General features: G+C 37.7%; 1 protein-coding gene across 1 annotated transcript; it reads right to left on the bottom strand.

Moving 5' to 3' along the window:
* Nucleotides 1-12,577: 12,577 nt before the first annotated feature.
* Nucleotides 12,578-16,818, bottom strand: LOC104592918 (uncharacterized protein At3g27210-like). Its single transcript, XM_010252463.3, has 3 exons — nt 16,484-16,818; nt 13,867-13,947; nt 12,578-13,453 (listed from the first exon to the last, which is right to left on the bottom strand). Exons 1-3 carry the CDS (start codon nt 16,683-16,685, stop codon nt 12,993-12,995), a joined length of 744 nt encoding a protein of 247 aa, XP_010250765.1. The 5' UTR covers nt 16,686-16,818; the 3' UTR covers nt 12,578-12,992.
* Between the last annotated feature and the right edge of the window lie 586 nt (nt 16,819-17,404).

Below are 17,404 nucleotides of genomic sequence, written 5' to 3' on the forward strand. Positions count from 1 at the left end.
GAAACTCAGAAACAGAGATCGAAAGCTCTTTACCGAAAACCCTACAACCAATCAACAGGTATCTTAAAAACGGTAACCAATCAGATGACATACATCAAAATTTAGGAAGAGCTTTGATTGGCCAAGATTCTTTCCAATATCATACCTTTTCGGCATCATAGGTTTATTATGGCTCAAACCCTCTAAGGGTGGCTAAAAATAAAAAGGCTCGTGGCTTTAAGCCGTCTTGTCGCGACTCGCGATGCGCATGAGACGTAAATCGTGATCGGTACTAATCAGGCCCAGACGCTACGGGTCCTGTTCCTATCATCCTATGTATCCCACTATCCCCTGATCCAATTTTGCCTTCTTCCACCCAAAAAAAGACCCATCTAAGTCTTATGCCTCCTTTTAAATAAATGCTAATAAACCACTTTAGATAAAGGAAGTGAATATTCGAAACTCCTTTTATTCTGTGGCTCTTGTCATCTCTCCCTCCATCTCTGAGAGAAACACAGAACAAATGCTTTTCTATCAAAGCTCTTTCCTTTTTTTTCGTGATCGGCTTCCAGGCCATACCCTTCTAACATCCTTTTAATATTTCCCCTTTATTTAATGGGGAGATACAGTAAAGACTGTTCGAAGCCAAACTCTTTTTTTTTGTAGTTAGAATTTATTAAAGCTCTTTCGTATGGTATCTTTTCGGCATTATAGACTTAAGTTGTCTAGCATCTTTATCCGAAATAAACAAAGGGTTCAACTATAATACCTGAAAAGATATGATATCGAAATAAACATGTAACCAATCAATCTCTATCATAAATATGATAATCAATCAGGTGGTATATTTATCAAAATTGATTTTGATTGATGAAATCTCTTCTAGAACCGTGTTCTTTCCGTGTCATCTCTCGACAAATGAAAAATGCTCGACGTTTTTTTTAAGAAAAAATTCTTTGTCACCACCACTAGTGATGTTCAATAGATGTGAATCCTGACCTGTACTTATTAGAATTGCAATTTGGGCGAGGTTAATTCAAATCCAACCAAAATGTTGGGTCAAGTTGAAATTAGGGTTGAAAAGTATGAATCCAACATAATTCCCACTTAAGCACTATGCAACAAAGCTCTCCCCCAAAGATGCAACCTGCCCACTCTGTGGTGTTGAGGGAAGAGGATATCCCTCACATGCTTTGGAATAGATCTATTCATGGGCCGGGCCGGGCTGGGTCAAGTTCAAGTCAGGTTTTTATTCTCCATTAACAGATATTTTAAGGCCTGAGTGTGAGCCCGGCCCGACCATTGGACCTACAACTTAGGCCCCCCAGCCCTTATAAAAAGCCCAAAGCTTGGGCCTGGGCCTGAGCCCGAAGTCTAAAACTCAACTTGTTGTCACTGCTACCGCTGAAGTGACTGAACAGAGAGAGAGGGAGAGAAAAAATATAAAGAAAAAAAATAAAAAAATGTATATATTAAATTATTAATATATATATATATATTATAATAAATATTATATATTTTATATTATATAAATTAATCGGACTGGGCTCTTTTGACAAATCCCGAACCCAGCCCGAAATACAATCAGTCTTGGTGTTTTGGGCTCGAGGTCAGACCTGCGGGCCTAACTACAAGTCTAAGCCCGATTGGGGTGCGGGCTGGGCCGGGCCATCGGACTAACCGGCCCATGAAAAGGTTTACTTTAGAGGTGCAGCCATGCTAGGGCGTCTTGGTTCTTCTCCTCTGGGGGTTTTCGTTCAGAGGGCCTGATGAACAGAGACATAACGGAGGTGATAAAATCTTGGTTTGATAATGGTGGTCGTCTCTTTGGGGACAAATTAAAAGAAGCGGCCTTTTTTGCTACCTATGTTGGGAAATTTGGAAGGCGAGAAACCGGATGTGTTTTAATGATCAGCCTCCGGATCCGCTGGCAACTACCAAGCGGGCTATCGCCCTGCTTGAGGAATGAGGAGTACTTCCGTTCCTCCTTGAACGAGGTCCCGGATGAGTGCCCCGTTTTACCTTTGGAGGCTGGCGTTATTACAGAATGGGATTTTCTTATTTTTTGTCACGCGAGCCTAGATACCCATTTAACAGAAGTCGGCATTGCTTGTGTTCTCTTCAATGCGGATGGTTCCTTCTTAGCCGCTAAAGGTGATCTCCTCCCGGTATCATCTATTACTGAAGCTGAGCTTCAAGCTATCAAGCTTGGGATTCGAGAAGTTGTTCAACTCAACGTTAAGAAGGCAATTGTTCTCTCTGACTCGACGTCGGCGATTAACCTTCTCGGCACAGATCAACATCCTCTTTGTCACCCGCTACAGTCTATTATTACACACATTCGTAGTCCTCTGGGCCAAAGGGCTGAGGTCCTCTTCCAACATGTGAAGAGAGACCGTAATGTTGTAGCCCATTCCCTCGAGTCAATAAAGAGGCCTTCTACACTTTGTTGTCTTTGCACCGTTGGCTTATTGTCACGGTCTGACATAGGCTTAGCCTTGTCTATGCTTAGCGGGTTTATGTTAAGGGACATCACCGTCATTTTGTTTTAGTAAGATTATTGGGAAACCTCATGTCATCTTTAGGCAAACCATCAAAATCTTAACGTACTCTTTGAGGAGGGGTGGTTGACCTCCTTGGGTGCCTGACCTTGGCACTCTTAGACCAACATCCCTTGCAGGGCGGCCCTGATTAATGGCTAGCATGGCTACCAGGGTTCCTCATGGGCACACATGCTCATGGGGGCAGTGCATGGACTGGCATTGCGCCTCTGCTCACTAAAGGGAGGCTTGGCATGCGGGTCTAGCTTAAGCATGTCCCTACACCTCGCCAACCCCTTGCTTAAGCTGAATGAACTACCCCGTTGCCCATAGCGCATGGGTGTGTTTCGGCCCAGCGGTTGCCTATCATCATTGGCACAATAGGATCCTAGCATCATCGGCATACAGGAGCCCCTCTCATTGGCGTCAGGTCGCCTCTCATTTGGTCGTCCCCCTTTAGCACGTAAGCAACGCCTCCCATGGACCGGAAAAAGCCAACAGAGAGCCCTAGCCATGCTAACTGAGGTAATGATCCAGTGCTACTTACCTTGGTGGAGCCATCTCATCGGGCAACTCCTAGCCCCGAACACACATAAGGCTTGTCATGGCCTGCCTTGGCCTGGATGCCACACAGGTTTCTTCCGTTGTAAGACTACCCCCATGACAGTTGGTATCAGAGCAGAATGCACACAGAGCCAGTTGAAGCGGTAATCTTGACAAGCAGCACATTGTGGGGTGTGGTCCTTAGGCACTTCCACTCGGGTACAAGTAAGCAAGCATTCACATCAAGCCTAGCAAGAGGCCATTCATTCATGTCCCCATTCCAATGACCCGAAAGCAGTGTTCATGTGGGGGCAGATGCATGGGCTATTTTATGGAAGGCATATTGTGGTGGTTTGAGTGGGGGAGTGTCATGCTTCCTCACGAACATCAATTGTTGTTCATTTTGGTGAGGTGTGGGCGGTGTGCCTACATCTTGGTTTCATGACAAATGGGCCATTGTTCCGTAGCTTGTCTGAAGCACTACTAAGACGGGGAAAGTAGTCTGAAATTGGTTAGTGTCGACGGTTGGTCAAGGAATATCACTAAAGTGACAGTTTTGCATAAAAAATGGTCATCGGTTGAAGCCACAATATTGGAATGTTAGGAATGTGGGTACACTTGCCATTGGAGCATGGTGGCCCAGCACTAGCATTGAATTGGAGGACATGCTCAGCTCACACAGGTGGAACACTTGTAGCAACAACAACACATTACATAGGCGAGTGCATGTTCGGCAACGTCATGGGTAAAAGTTGCCACACTCACACACATTACGGTCAAATCTCCTTGAGGCAACAGCACATTGGGGCCCCCTCGAAGCGAAGAGGTAACCCGAGTCAACGTGGTGAAGTGTAGTTTCGAGGGCCAAGAAATCATAAGCCATGTCTAGGTTTGAATAACTCGAACATGGCAATGTGAAGTCTGCAGGCCAACATGGTAAAAGGGTACCCAAGACACATCGCCAATAGTAGGAGTAGACCTATCACATTGTGTTCGATAGCACCACCAAAAAGCTACCACAAAGACGGTCAATCATTGAGGTAAAGATGATACATGGGGCGGACCTCCGTGAAGCACACACATCAAATTTCTTCGAGCGCCCTTCTCATATACTTTTCAACGGCATAGCCATTACACGGTTTGAGTAACCTCAACACACAGGGAGAAGTCTAGGCAGGTTGGCATGGTGAAATGGTTCTATCCCCATAAATGGACACCAATATAGGCGAGACCCGGGTTAACCAAGTGAGCCCAGAACTGGAGCACATGGATGGCGCGAGACATAGACGCCCATTCACAAAAGGAGCCATTGTCGAGGATGACAATGGATTGAGTGGGATTGTGGGAGAGTTTGTCACGACCTGACACAGGCTTAGCCTTGCCTACGCTTGGCGGGTTTACGTTAAGGGACATCACCGTCATTTTTGCTAGTAAGATTATTGGAAAATCTCATGTCATCTTTAGACAAACCACCAAATGCTTAACGTACTCTTTGAGGAAGGGTGGTTGACCTCCTTGGGTGCCTGACCTTGGCACTCTTAGACCAACATCCCTTGTAGGGTGGCCCTGGTTAATGGCTAGCATGGCTACCAAGGTTCCTCATGGGCGCATGGATCAGCACTGTGCCTCCACTCACTAAAGGGAGGATTGGCATGTGGGTCTGGCTTAAGCACGTCCCTACACCTCGCCAGCCCCTTGCCTAAGCTGAATGAACTACCTCGTTGCCCATAGCGCGCAGGTGTGTTCCGGCCCAGCGGTTACCTATCATCATTGGCACAATAGGTGCCTAGCATTATCGGCATACAGGAGCCCCTCTCATGACTATCCCCCTTTAGCATGTAAGCGATGCCTCTTATAGACCGGAAAGAGCCAACAGAGAGCCCCGGCCATGCGTAATGAGGTAATGATCCACTGCTATTGACCTTGGTGGAGCCATCTCGTCAAGCAACTCCTAGACCTGAATACACATAAGGCTTGTCCTGGCTTGCCTTGGCCTGGACGCTGCATGGGTTTCTTCCGCTGTAAGACTACCCTCGTGACATTACAGCATTCTTAGCTCTATCCTTTCAAGCTCTTTTCACTTTAATTGTGCTCTTTTGTGTCTTTTCTACAGAAATGTATTACATACAATGGGATTAATACGTCCCCAAAAGTCAGAACGAATAAGAAGAAGAGAAAGAGAAAGAGATGAGATGCTAAAATCTAGAGAAGAAGAAGAAAAGAAAAGTCAAATCATCGTGAAACAAAGGGTACGCGACAAGTTGGTAGCTACTAGACCTGTTCATGGGTCAGGCCGGGCTGGATCGGGCCCGGCCATGATAAAAGCCCGAGCCCGAGCCCGAAGCCCGACCTAATAAAAAGATTGGGATTTTTCCCTATTCAAATGAACATTATCTATTTTAATTCAGATGGTTTTTTTTCCCTATTCAAATGAGCAACAGGCCTACAAGATGGTTTTTTCCCTTTCTTTTACGTTTTAAAGCACAGGTTTACATTCTTAAATAAAAAAATCAATTCAAATGAACATAATCCATTTTAATTTCATTCATTTTTTCTTACAATCAAGTGAATCAACAACCTTCTTTAAGGTTGTTTAATATATTCCCTATTGTTTGGTTGTTTCTATACAACCAAGGCAAACCTGAAATAAAACATATGATAATCCATTTTAACTCTTACAAAGAATCCATTTTAATTCCATGTTTTTCTTACAATCAAGTGAATCAACAACCTTTTTTAAAGTTGTTTAATATATTCCCTATTGTTTGGTTGTTTCTATACAATCAAGTCAAACTTGAAATAAAACATATGAGACAAGGAAAACCTGAAAATAAAACACATGAGACCAAATCATATAGATTTATATTCCTACAAATAGCATGACACACTAAAACTAAATTCATATAACTTCAATTTCATGTTCCTCCAAAGTCATAAAAAAATCTGAATAAGATAAACAAAATCCATAAAACATGTTCTCCATCCATTCTTGAATTCACCAACAAGATGGAATATTCCAACTCTCAAGTTCCAAGCCATTCTAAAAAATAAAATAAAAGACCACTTCATTGCCCATATGACCATATCAAACAAAACATGTTTTAGCCATCTCCATTCATTATTGAATTCACCAACAAAATTGAACATTCCAACTTCTAAGTTCCAAGCCATCATACAAAAGAAAATAAGAGATAAATTCAGTACCCATGTCACATATGCAATTTGTAAATAACGGAAATATATGTTATTATAATACCTAATATATATCATCAAGTTCATCATTTCCATTATCATCATCACTACTATTTGATCCTTCATCCTCTTCTAACAAGCTTGATCCTGAAGAAGCTCCTAACAAACTTGATCCCCCTGCATACATTTGGAAAATCTATTAGAAAAAATTCAATGAATCATATATTTTAATAAACAACAAAAATAAAAAAATTACCTAATACAAGGCCTTGTGCATGAAGCCAATCTTCAAGACAAACCAAAGCTTGAAATGTCTTGGATTTAAGTGAACTTCTCCAAGGATTGATCACCTTATTTTCAATGCTAAATGCATATTCGGATGCAACTGTAAAAATAGGAATAGACAAAATATCTCGAGCCATTGATGCCAATTTAGGATACCTAAGTGAACTCTTACTCCAATACTCCAAAACATCAACATCTGTCTTGATATCAAGGTTTTGTTCCTCCAAGTAAAGGTCTGACTGAGTTTTTTCATTTTGAATCTTTTTTTTAATTAAAAAATTGCTCATAATCCTCAAACCCATCACCATCATCATTTCTCTCACTTATGTCAAATTGACTAGAATATCCAACAAAGGAGGTGGAAGAAAAATTTTCTTTGTATTCATCAAACAAATCATGGAGAATTTTAATTATAACATTAACATGCTCATTGGCTTCATTCCCATAAAGTTTATCAAAATAATACTCCAGTAACATAAGCTTATAACAAGGATCCAACACAGTAACACAAGACAAAATCATACTATATTCAGCCCAATATTTATCAAATTTCTCATTCATTTTTCTAACCATGTTAGCCATAAAATTATGAGATTCCTTACTCACTAACATTAAATGTCTATGAATCATCCACACTCCCTTGAAGTAAATGTTTGAAGTAGGGTACTTAGTGGCAGAAAACATGCAAGTAACATCATAAAAAACCTTTAAGAATTTGTGAAGTTTATCCACATTTCCCCATTCTTCTTCCGAAAGCATAAACATTTTAAAAATATTATCCCTTTGCCCCCAATGTTATAAGGCTTGCTTATAATAAATGGCATGTTCAAGCATCAAATAAGTTGAATTCCATCTCACACACATATTTAACCGCAATCTTCTAGTTGTGTTTAAGTGAAAACTTTTTTTAGCAAGTTCATAAAATCTATGCTTCTGGACAGCTGATTTTTTTATATTTTTCACACCATCACGGATTTTAGAAATAACATCATCAACAATGTTCAAACCAGCTTATACAATAAGATTCAAAATATGGCTACAACAACGAACTTTGAAAAAATTACCACCACATACCAAAGATTTATGTATTGAATATCTCAATTTCAAAGAGTTAGTCATCACATCATTGTAACTAGCATTATCTAATGTGATGGTAAAAATTTTCTGATCAATATTTCATTCGCTTAAGCACATGACTACCCCATCTGCTAAAGATAGTCCATCAAAAGGAGGTGCCAAAGCTTTAAAGCGAATAATTCTTTTTTGTATATTTCAATTGTTGTCAATCCAATGAGCAGTTATACACATGAATTCATCATCAGTGTGTTCAGATCTCTAATTATCATAAGTTAAACAAATCTGACCAAGTGTATTAGACAAATCACTTTTCACACCCTCTCTCTCTTTCACATAACTAGACATGATATCTCTTTTAGCAGTATGCCTAATCACATTTTTAAATTTAGGATTTATAAATTGAATAAAAAAATTTAAAACCAGGTTCTTCAACAGTAGTAAAAGGGTGTTTTCCACATACAAGAAAAATTGATAATGCCCTACGAGACTCTTGTTGATCAAACTTGTAGTTTTTAAAAGAAGTACTCCCATCAATGTTTGATTGAGTAGTTACTTTATATTGTCTAATATCCTGAATTGTACGTCTAGGGCAACGTTCTAAATGACACTTCAAGTGGGTGGTTCCCTTACTTGACTTACCTTGTAAGATTTTCTTATAGTGCTTATATCATGCCTTCTCCGAATTAATCTTTTTCATTTCTTCCCACACCTTAAATGTCAATATTTTCTTAGTGGAAGTCTGGTCAAACTCTTGATAATCATCATCAACTATATTTACTCCTGCAGCTGCACTTTCACTTGCTATTGACATGATAGTAATTATTAAATATGAAATAACCTGCATAATGAATTCTAATTTTATCAAGAAGACAAGCATATATTAAATAAAAAACTAAAAGAAAAATAATTTATCAAAAAAACTAAAATAAAAATAAAGTCAATTTTATCTACCAAGAAATAGATGGGACCAAGTCAACAACATATCTAAATTCAATATAAATCATAATTTATTTACATTAAAAAAAGAATATAAATTATGAATTTGCAAAAAAATTAAAAAGGAAAACCAATTGCAGATTATTCAATATAAATTCTGAATTCAATAATCAATATAAATCAGAATTTATTTACATTAAAAAAAGAATATAAATTCAATGTAAATGCTGAATTTGCAAAAAAAAAAGGAAAACCAATTACAGATTATTCAATATAAATTCTGAATTCAATAATCAATACAAATCAGAATTTATTTACATTAAAAAAAGAATATAAATTCAATATAAATTCTGAATTTGCAAAAAAAAAGGAAAACCAATTGCAAATTATTCAATATAATTTCTGAATTCAATAATCAATATAAATCAGAATTTATTTACATTAAAAAATAATATAAATTCAATATAAATTCTGAATTTGCAAAAAAAAAAACCAATTGTAGATTATTCAATATAAATCAGAATTTATTTATATTAAAAAAATATAAATTCTGAATTTGCAAAAAAAAGGAAAACCAATTGCAGATTATTCAATATAAATTCTGAATTCAATAATCAATATAAATCAGAATTTATTTACATTAAAAAAAGAATATAAATTCAATATAAATTCTGAATTTGCAAAAATAAAATAAAAAGGAAAACCAATTGCAGATTATTGAATATAAATTCTGAATTTAATAATCAATATAAATCAGAATTTATTTACATTAAAAAAAGAATATAAATTCAATATAAATTCTGAATTTGCAAAAAAAAGGAAAAGCAATTGCAGATTATTCAATATAAATTCTGAATTCAATAATCAATATAAATCAGAATTTATTTACATTAAAAAAAGAATATAAATTCAATATAAATTCTGAATTTGCAAAAAAAAAGGAAAAGCAATTGCAGATTATTCAATATAAATTCTGAATTCAATATAAATCAGAATTTATTTACATTAAAAAAGAATATAAATTCTGAATTTGCAAAAAAAATAAAAAGGAAAACCAATTGCAGATTATTCAATATAAATTCTGAATTCAATAATCAATATAAATTAGAATTTATTTACATTAAAAAAAGAATATAAATTCAATATAAATTCTGAATTTGCAAAAAAAAAAGAAAAACCAATTGCAGGTTATTCAATATAATTTCTGAATTCAATATAAATCAGAATTTATTTACATTGAAAAAAGAATATAAACTCAATATAAATTCTGAATTTGCAAAAAAAAAGGAAAACTAATTGCAAATTTGCAACATTACCAAAGCCAAATACAATGTTTTTTCTTTAGGAATTAGGATAATCAAATCTAACACTTTCAGCACTTTTGAAAGACAAACTAAGCCAATAAATATGTGCAGTGAATTCCTAATGCACCAGGTTGTTTTTATCATTCTCTAACAAATCTCTAATAGCATTTAGACAAACAATAGCATTCGGCTATGTAAACAGTAAACACTAAACATTAAATAATAATTTTGTAATACAAACTTACCACCGGTGATTGTGTTCGCCGGAGCTGAGTTTGTGGTGACTATGAGCTGCGATTTTAATAATCAAAAGTGTGTCAATTCACGTATGAGAAAGAGAGAGAGAGAGAGAGAGCTCACTGCCGCCGCCGGTGCCTATATTTGCCGCCTCGCCGGTGTTTGAGATTTGAAAGAGAAGTGAGAAGAAAAAGGAGAGAGAGAGAGAGAGAGAGAGAGAGAGAGAGAGAGAGAGAGAGAGAGAGAGAGAGAGAGAGGACTCACTGCCGGAGTTGTTGCGCCGGTGAATGTTCGTCGCCTCGCCGGTTGTGTGGCTACCTGAGAGTGTGAGGACTGAGGAGGATGTGAAGACTGAAGAGAAGAGAGGTTCGGCTAAGGGGAAAGAGGTGAAAGAGAAGAGAGATTCGACTTAGGGATTTTTAAGTTTAGTCTATAGGTCGGGCCGGGCCAGGCTATTTTGGCAAATCTTGAGTACGACTCGAATTTATTGCGGTTCGGGCTTTTAACCCCAGGCTCATTTGCGTGTTCAAGTCCATCCGGGGGCCGGGCCGGGCCGGGCCAGGCAGGGCCGACCCATCGGGCCACCTGGCCCATGAACAAGTCTAGTAGCTACATGTGACTACACTGATGGCAGGTGGGTACGCAACAAGTTGATAGCCGTTGAAATCAATACCAACAAGGCAACAAGTGCCCTGACGCTGTTGTCGTCCGGAGGGTGATCACAGTAGAAGTCGGTGTAATTGGGCGATCTTCTCTAGCCTTCTCGCTGGTTTCTTGTATGATGTCGATAAGGGAGTGAATGAGCAAACACCCCATTTGCTGGAAATGGAGATTGGCTGGGGGTGGAGGAGGAGGTGGGGTGAGGCGGCTGCGGTGGTGAACGAACAGTTAGATTAAAGATTTATTTTTGGTCATTTAGGTTTTAAAAGAGAATGAGAAGAGAAGGAAAATAGAGAATGTTTAATAAAGTATTTTAATAATTTAACGCCTTCTATTATTTGACTTAGCGGTAAACGGGTTAAGGGGTGTTTATTGCAATTTAAAAGTTCAGGGAGGTATTTGTTGCAAAAAATAGTACAGAAGGGTTTTTATAATTTATTCTTTTAATTAAGAGATATTGATTGTAATTACTCTTTTATCCTACGAAGTGCTTGTCACGTCTGCCAAAAAAAAATTCGCAATGCAGCAAGTAGGGTACTCTCTGTCTCTGGATAGGTCATCCGTGAAATCTTCCACTTTCACATCGCCTGTAGCCAATTTTTGTGTATTTCACAAGTAACATTGGCCCCTGAAGTATTACTGTATTAGAGATTAAACTTGTCTAGGAAAACAGATGCATTCTGACCAACTGACAGGGTTTTTGGACTCCAATTGCTCCATCAATAGGGGACAGTGAGAGAAACTAATAAGATCATTTTGGGCCCCATGCCAATTTGGCACATCGAAGATTCTTTGTCAATTCATTTTGGACCGGCCTTGATCCAATCATCTAATTACCATAGTGTCCCAAAAATCAGACCCAGAATGGAGCTATCAGAACAAGGCGCTGCTGTCCTATATGGCTAATTGGCTGTACCCTATATAATAGGGTCAGATTGGTTTGGTCTTTCGGGTCTACCCAACTATTGACAGGTCAAACCAAATAGTTTAGAGACGTACAGCTCGATCCAATTAAGGATGTCATGTTGATAAAAAATTGTCCAAATTTGCTCGCTCATATGTGTGATTCGGATTGATTGGGCTGGGTTTAAGCTAAATCCAAGCCCAAACCTAAGAATTAGGCCTAAGGTCTAAGCCAAATTCAAACTGTTTAATTCATTCTCAGTCCACACTAAAATTTGATGCACTTGAATTTGAGCCCAAGCTGAGCTCAGTATGAGCAGCTAGTCAATTGCCATTCATAATGATGCGTTCTTTTTCAGGCAAGGAAAATGAAGTTGCAGGAAACCTAAATGCGGAACCCAATGTCTTCTATCAAACCTAATGCCTAATGTAGTTGGGTTTTCAAGCTTGGACTCTGATAAGGGCTGAAAGATCCGGATTCCGACTTCTAGAGGTCGACCAAAGCAAATTACGTGTTGGTTCAGCAAGGTTTGGGCAAGTTTTAGGCTTCTTGATTCTTTCATCCCTACACGATCTCAGCCATGCTAGAATTGTCAATTTGGCATCAGCGAGGTTAGGTTTTCTGCCACGCCAGGGATTTCACCCCATTACCAATTGACATCAAACAGTGCTGGGATTTGAGAAAGACATTGCCAATACATCCCGATGGCTCAACTTTCTTGTTAATATAAATAGGGTGTCTCGACTTTTAACCAATAAAACACAAAACTGGGAAGCTTGTATCCCATTACTTTCAACCCAGTTGCCCGACTGTGCTCGTCTGCTCGAGATGCAACAACAGGAAGCTAGTATCCCATTACTTCCAGTAATATGAAGCTTCCAATTTATTGTATACCTTCATGTGCATATTTTACTCAGAGATGGCAAAATCTTCATAGAATTGAAATGGACAAAAGAAACATAGTCATACACACATACCCTTTACATATATATATATATATATAGTTGCCTGTGATACACATTTTTTCGCAGCACAAGGGCTTTTGATGTCTATTTACAGTGCAAGTACCTATCAACTTGATGATAACTTAGCAAAAGAGTAACTGAGACGCCCCTCCTTTCTCTGTTTTAAATATGCCATTGGATCTGAAGATCTACCAAGGACTTGGAGAGAATGCCAATAAACTGACACCCACTTCATGTAGCCTTATGAAATTTGCCAAAAGGAAGCATGGACACTGAAATTCGTAAATTTGGAGATCCCAGACCCACGCTTCTTCCATTAACGCTGAAATAAAAGTGAACTCTTCCACTTAGGATGGCGAATCAGTTTTTATTACCCTCCACCACTTCGGCCAGGACTAAGCTTTTTCTTCTTGTCATTAAAGCTAAGATTCTGGACTAAACTTGGAAGGCAACACTGTGCAGCTCTGGATAATTTCTCCTTCTCATGCTTGGGGTCTCTATTAGGAGTTCTCTCACTACTGCAGACAGAGTTTGCTCCACACATATATGGGGTTCCATTGGTAGATTTTGGAGGCAGAACAAGGTTTGTTGAGTTGGGTTCTGGCTTTCCATTTGCCATAATCTGGTTTCCTGCAATATTTTGGTTGTTTAAAACATCATTGTTATCAAAGCTCTCTCTGAAGAGCTCAGCTAATTTCTTTTTCTTATCGGTTGGAGAGGGTTCAGGTTTAGAATCAACAGCCCCATCCACAAAAAGAAATTTATTTAGTCGAGGGGTTCCTATGAAGCTGCTCTGATGTATTGGAGTACTGCCACGAGAGGGGGTAAAATCTGCATAGAAGATAGAGCTACTATAATACAACTTGATAAACCCCACAGAAATTTAATAGAATAGTAAACACAAAATAATTTGTTCATATTGTTAGAAAGTTTTTGCATCCTGCAGAGAACAGTCCCACATTTCCGGTCAATCAATAGGCGATAAGCCATAGCCATTGAATGATTTCAACTGTCCAACACATGAATTTTCTCATTGGACAGTTAAAATTATCAGATTGGTGTCATCTGCTGGAGGGGTAGCCTTCCAACTGGATGACCTGAAACAGTTCTAGGGAGACCACTTGTATAGCATGCAATGTAAGACACTAAAGCAGTATACTGCCAATAGTGCAAATAATATACCAAAATTACTTCCAAGACATAAAAAAAGAGGATTTAGATCATGCCAGCTGATGTGATCTTACCACCATTGACACTGAAGAAATCATCTTCACAATCTGATTCTAACCAGGGCTGGGAATCAAAAAATGTTTCCTCTTTACTACCTGCAAACAAGAGAAAAAATTGATGTACTTTGAATGGAAGAATCACACGAATGTCCAAAAGTAAGGGCATGTCCGTTTCCTCTCAACTCTTATCTCTTAAGAGGAATCTTATAACTTTAAGAGAAAAATGACTGTTTGTTTCCTCTTATCTCTTATCTCTTAAAGTGGAATCTTTTACAACTTTTTGTTTCCTAACCATACCCCCAAGACACAAACAAAAGTTCTCATATACGGAGCTAAAATGGATATTAGACAATTTTCAGAATTCAGAATTCATAACAACATTCTCTGCATTCAGGGTTAAGAAACGAACAGGCCCTAAGTTGGAAGAAACATCAAGACGCAAACACACAACAACAAAACTATTTGAGACATGAAGATGCGTCTGGCAAGAAAATAACTTGGGAAATGAGACCAGAAGATGCAGAAATAAATATTCTGGGATTGCTTCAATTAGAATTTTCTTGCAAGATAACTAATAATTTAGACATGAGACTCTTTGCATATGATTTTGAGAAATTTGAATCAATACCCATTTTGGTAGACTTTGTCATTTCTTATTACTAAGAATGGTGATTACAGGTAGGCATAAGTTGCATGCTATATAGCTATTCAGGACTCAGGACTCTGTATTAGGGAGATATTCTATATCAAATTTTAGTGTCGAATAATCACATTTATTTTGTATCATCAAGAAAGTTCAGCAAATGTTCCAGAAATTGTGGATCATTTCCCCCAATTCTCCTAGTACAAAACTACAACTTATAATAGCAGCCAAGAGAGAGACTACAGGTCTACTCTGTTCCACATATGAGAAAGACACCCAATACACATTCTGCAACATTTCCTGGGGAGTTATGTGGGAGTCCTGAAGGCATTCCTGGTGGACTTGATGTCTTAACTTCTTGGTTATTTCCAATGTGTTTATGACAATTTGTCTTAATTCATTCAGATGAATTTCGAACTTTCTACTATCTATCATTTTAGTGCTGGCTCTACTGGGGAGTTATGGGGAAGTCCTGAAGGCATTCCTGATGGACTTGATGTCTTAACTTCTTGGTTATTTCCACTGTGTTTATGGCAATTTGTCTTAATTCGTTCAGATGAACTTCAAACCTTCTACATTCTACTATCTATCATTTTAGTGCTGGCTCTCCCATTTCTCCATGAGAAACAATTAGAAATTCATTTTCTGCCTTCCAAGTATGGTCCCTTGATCTTCTAGCTGTAAAATGATTGTTGGGTGTTAATACATGCACTGCGTTGAGTAATTTTGGCCCCAAGATTGAATATGCACCAGCCATCCAGTGGACTTATCAGGGTAGGGGAATGCTGATTCCAGGAGGAGATCAGAACAAAATTTGCAGTGAAAAATCAATATTCATTTCTGAAGCTTGATTGAGACAAATCAATGAAAATACAAATGCCTAAGAAAGAAAGTTGGTCTTCCAGGTCGCTTGGCCTAGTTGGTGATATTCACTTGCTTTATTTGATTTTTATTTTTTAAAGGAACAGCAGATGGGTAGAAGTGTAGAACATACTTTTTTAGGGTAGAATAAAACAATTTCTTTAATCCATATTAATAAACTTTTGAACATCAAACTAACATGGAGTGAAGAAGAAAAAATTAGTGGGGAAATCGTAAGACATATTCTTCAGATTTATAAATTAAACTGCATACTCTAAGTGGTGCTTCTACATAAGAGGATACACGATCCACACAAGTTAGACTTGGAAAGCAGGTAATCTCATGATCTTGGCACACAAAATCCACAAGGATGAAGGAATCTAAACAATTAATGTGTTTGTACTTATAACGCAGTAAATGTGAAATCACTGTATTTATTGCTGAACAATGCGATGTTTTGTCCAGCAAAAGTTGAAAAACGAATAGTTTTCGCTATCACTGATTATGAAGGAAACCTGCACACTCTTGCGAATCAAAAGATTCAGCCCATTAGAATTATTCATTATAGTACAGGTCTAGTAGTTTTTTTTTTTTTTTGATAAGCTAGAGTTCTAGTAGAATTTGATAACGATATTAATAAGTACGAAACAATAGAAGGAAACTAATTATGATTTATGAGGGTAAAAGGAAAATAAATCCCTTTTTTTATCATTAAAAAGGAAGCCCATTTCTCAAATTATCGAGATAGAAATAACCAAGAGTCATGGAAGAGATGTTCAAGAGTTTTCAAGAACTGTTAACTGAAAAAAGGAAAAGAAAAGAAAAGAGACAATCCAAAAACTGTTAAAAAAACAACATAATAACCAATTCGCACTGGTCATCATACATGGCAAACATAGAGCAAGATCAAAGGAATTGCATTGAAACACCTAAATTTTTTTGGAACTTATCCAACTAATTCACTCTTTTAGGCTGTAATAGAAAAAAAAGTTGAGGGAAGGTTCTTAGAAATTTCATATTTGTTAAGAACCCTTCCTCAACTTTCTGTTTCTCTCTTATTTCATATCAAACCAAACATAGCTTTAGTTAAAAAAAAAGCAAATTCAACGAGTAAAATTGACATCATACCAAAGTCCCGAAATGTAGTTACAGTGGGTGGCTGAGATGACAACTGAGACTTGAAACCCAATTCAGTTGTCGGGTGTTCACCGTTTACGGGGTTTTCCTCAATGGCCGACGGAATCACCATCTTGCCGGTTTTGGAACCAATGGATAAACGGAATTTCAAGGCTGAATCCGGGTTCTTATGGACAGAAACACAAGAACCCATGTCTTCTATTCTAAAAAGAAGACCCTTTTTTGTCACAGAGCTTCAAAAAAATATCTGTATCAGTGTGAACATGGACCGGGGGAAGGGGAGAGAGAGAGAGCGAGTGGTAGTAAAGTAGAAGCAGAAGAAGAACAAGAGGAGGGTATCTTTGGCTTTATGCAAAATGAGTCGATGATTCTTTGTAAGAAAATCTGAAGTGGGAGATTGGACTTGAAAGCGAAGTTATGGTATTTACAGGAGGGGGTCCATGAAAAATAAAAGAAAAAAGAAAAAAAAAATACTCTTCTTTTTTTGACCGATGAACAGAACAGGAAAAGCTGCCTTTGGGGGTTGGCTGGTTCTGCGCCTCTGCGTGCATTTTCATGTGCCGTGATTTTTTGTCAGAGCTGTTGTGCTTTGGCGTTTTTACTGGCGCTCTAAAACACCTCGGTCTCCCTTTACCTCAGAGCCCAGAAAGGTTGTCATAATATTGGAATATTATATATCCCTCATTCCCTAAATAATTAATAACGATTTATATATCTAAAATAATAATAATAGCGAGTGGTCAAGCTGCGTTTGGTTGCAATGCAAATGTAAATACATTATATATTTTCTCATTTTTTGATTTATGAATGTAAATATGGTTTATATTTTAAATCGTTTTTGCATTTGTCTTGTTTGTTTGAAATTGGTGCAAAAGTGTGGATTCATCATTAAATGCTCTAATTATCTTAATA

This window comes from Nelumbo nucifera, chromosome 3 (genome assembly GCF_055504915.1).
Source record: "Nelumbo nucifera cultivar China Antique chromosome 3, China Antique-T2T, whole genome shotgun sequence".
Lineage (NCBI taxonomy): Eukaryota > Viridiplantae > Streptophyta > Magnoliopsida > Proteales > Nelumbonaceae > Nelumbo > Nelumbo nucifera.

What these genes read in the sequence shown, in the direction of transcription:
- LOC104592918 (XM_010252463.3), bottom strand. Translation starts at nt 16,685, where the DNA reads ATGGGTTCTTGTGTTTCTGTCCATAAGAACCCGGATTCAGCCTTGAAA. An exon ending in AACTACATTTCGGGACTTTG is followed by an intron (nt 13,948 to 16,483) that starts GTATGATGTCAA and finishes TCTTGTTTGCAG; the next exon opens with GTAGTAAAGAGGAAACATTT. An exon ending in TTTCTTCAGTGTCAATGGTG is followed by an intron (nt 13,454 to 13,866) that starts GTAAGATCACAT and finishes TCTTCTATGCAG; the next exon opens with ATTTTACCCCCTCTCGTGGC.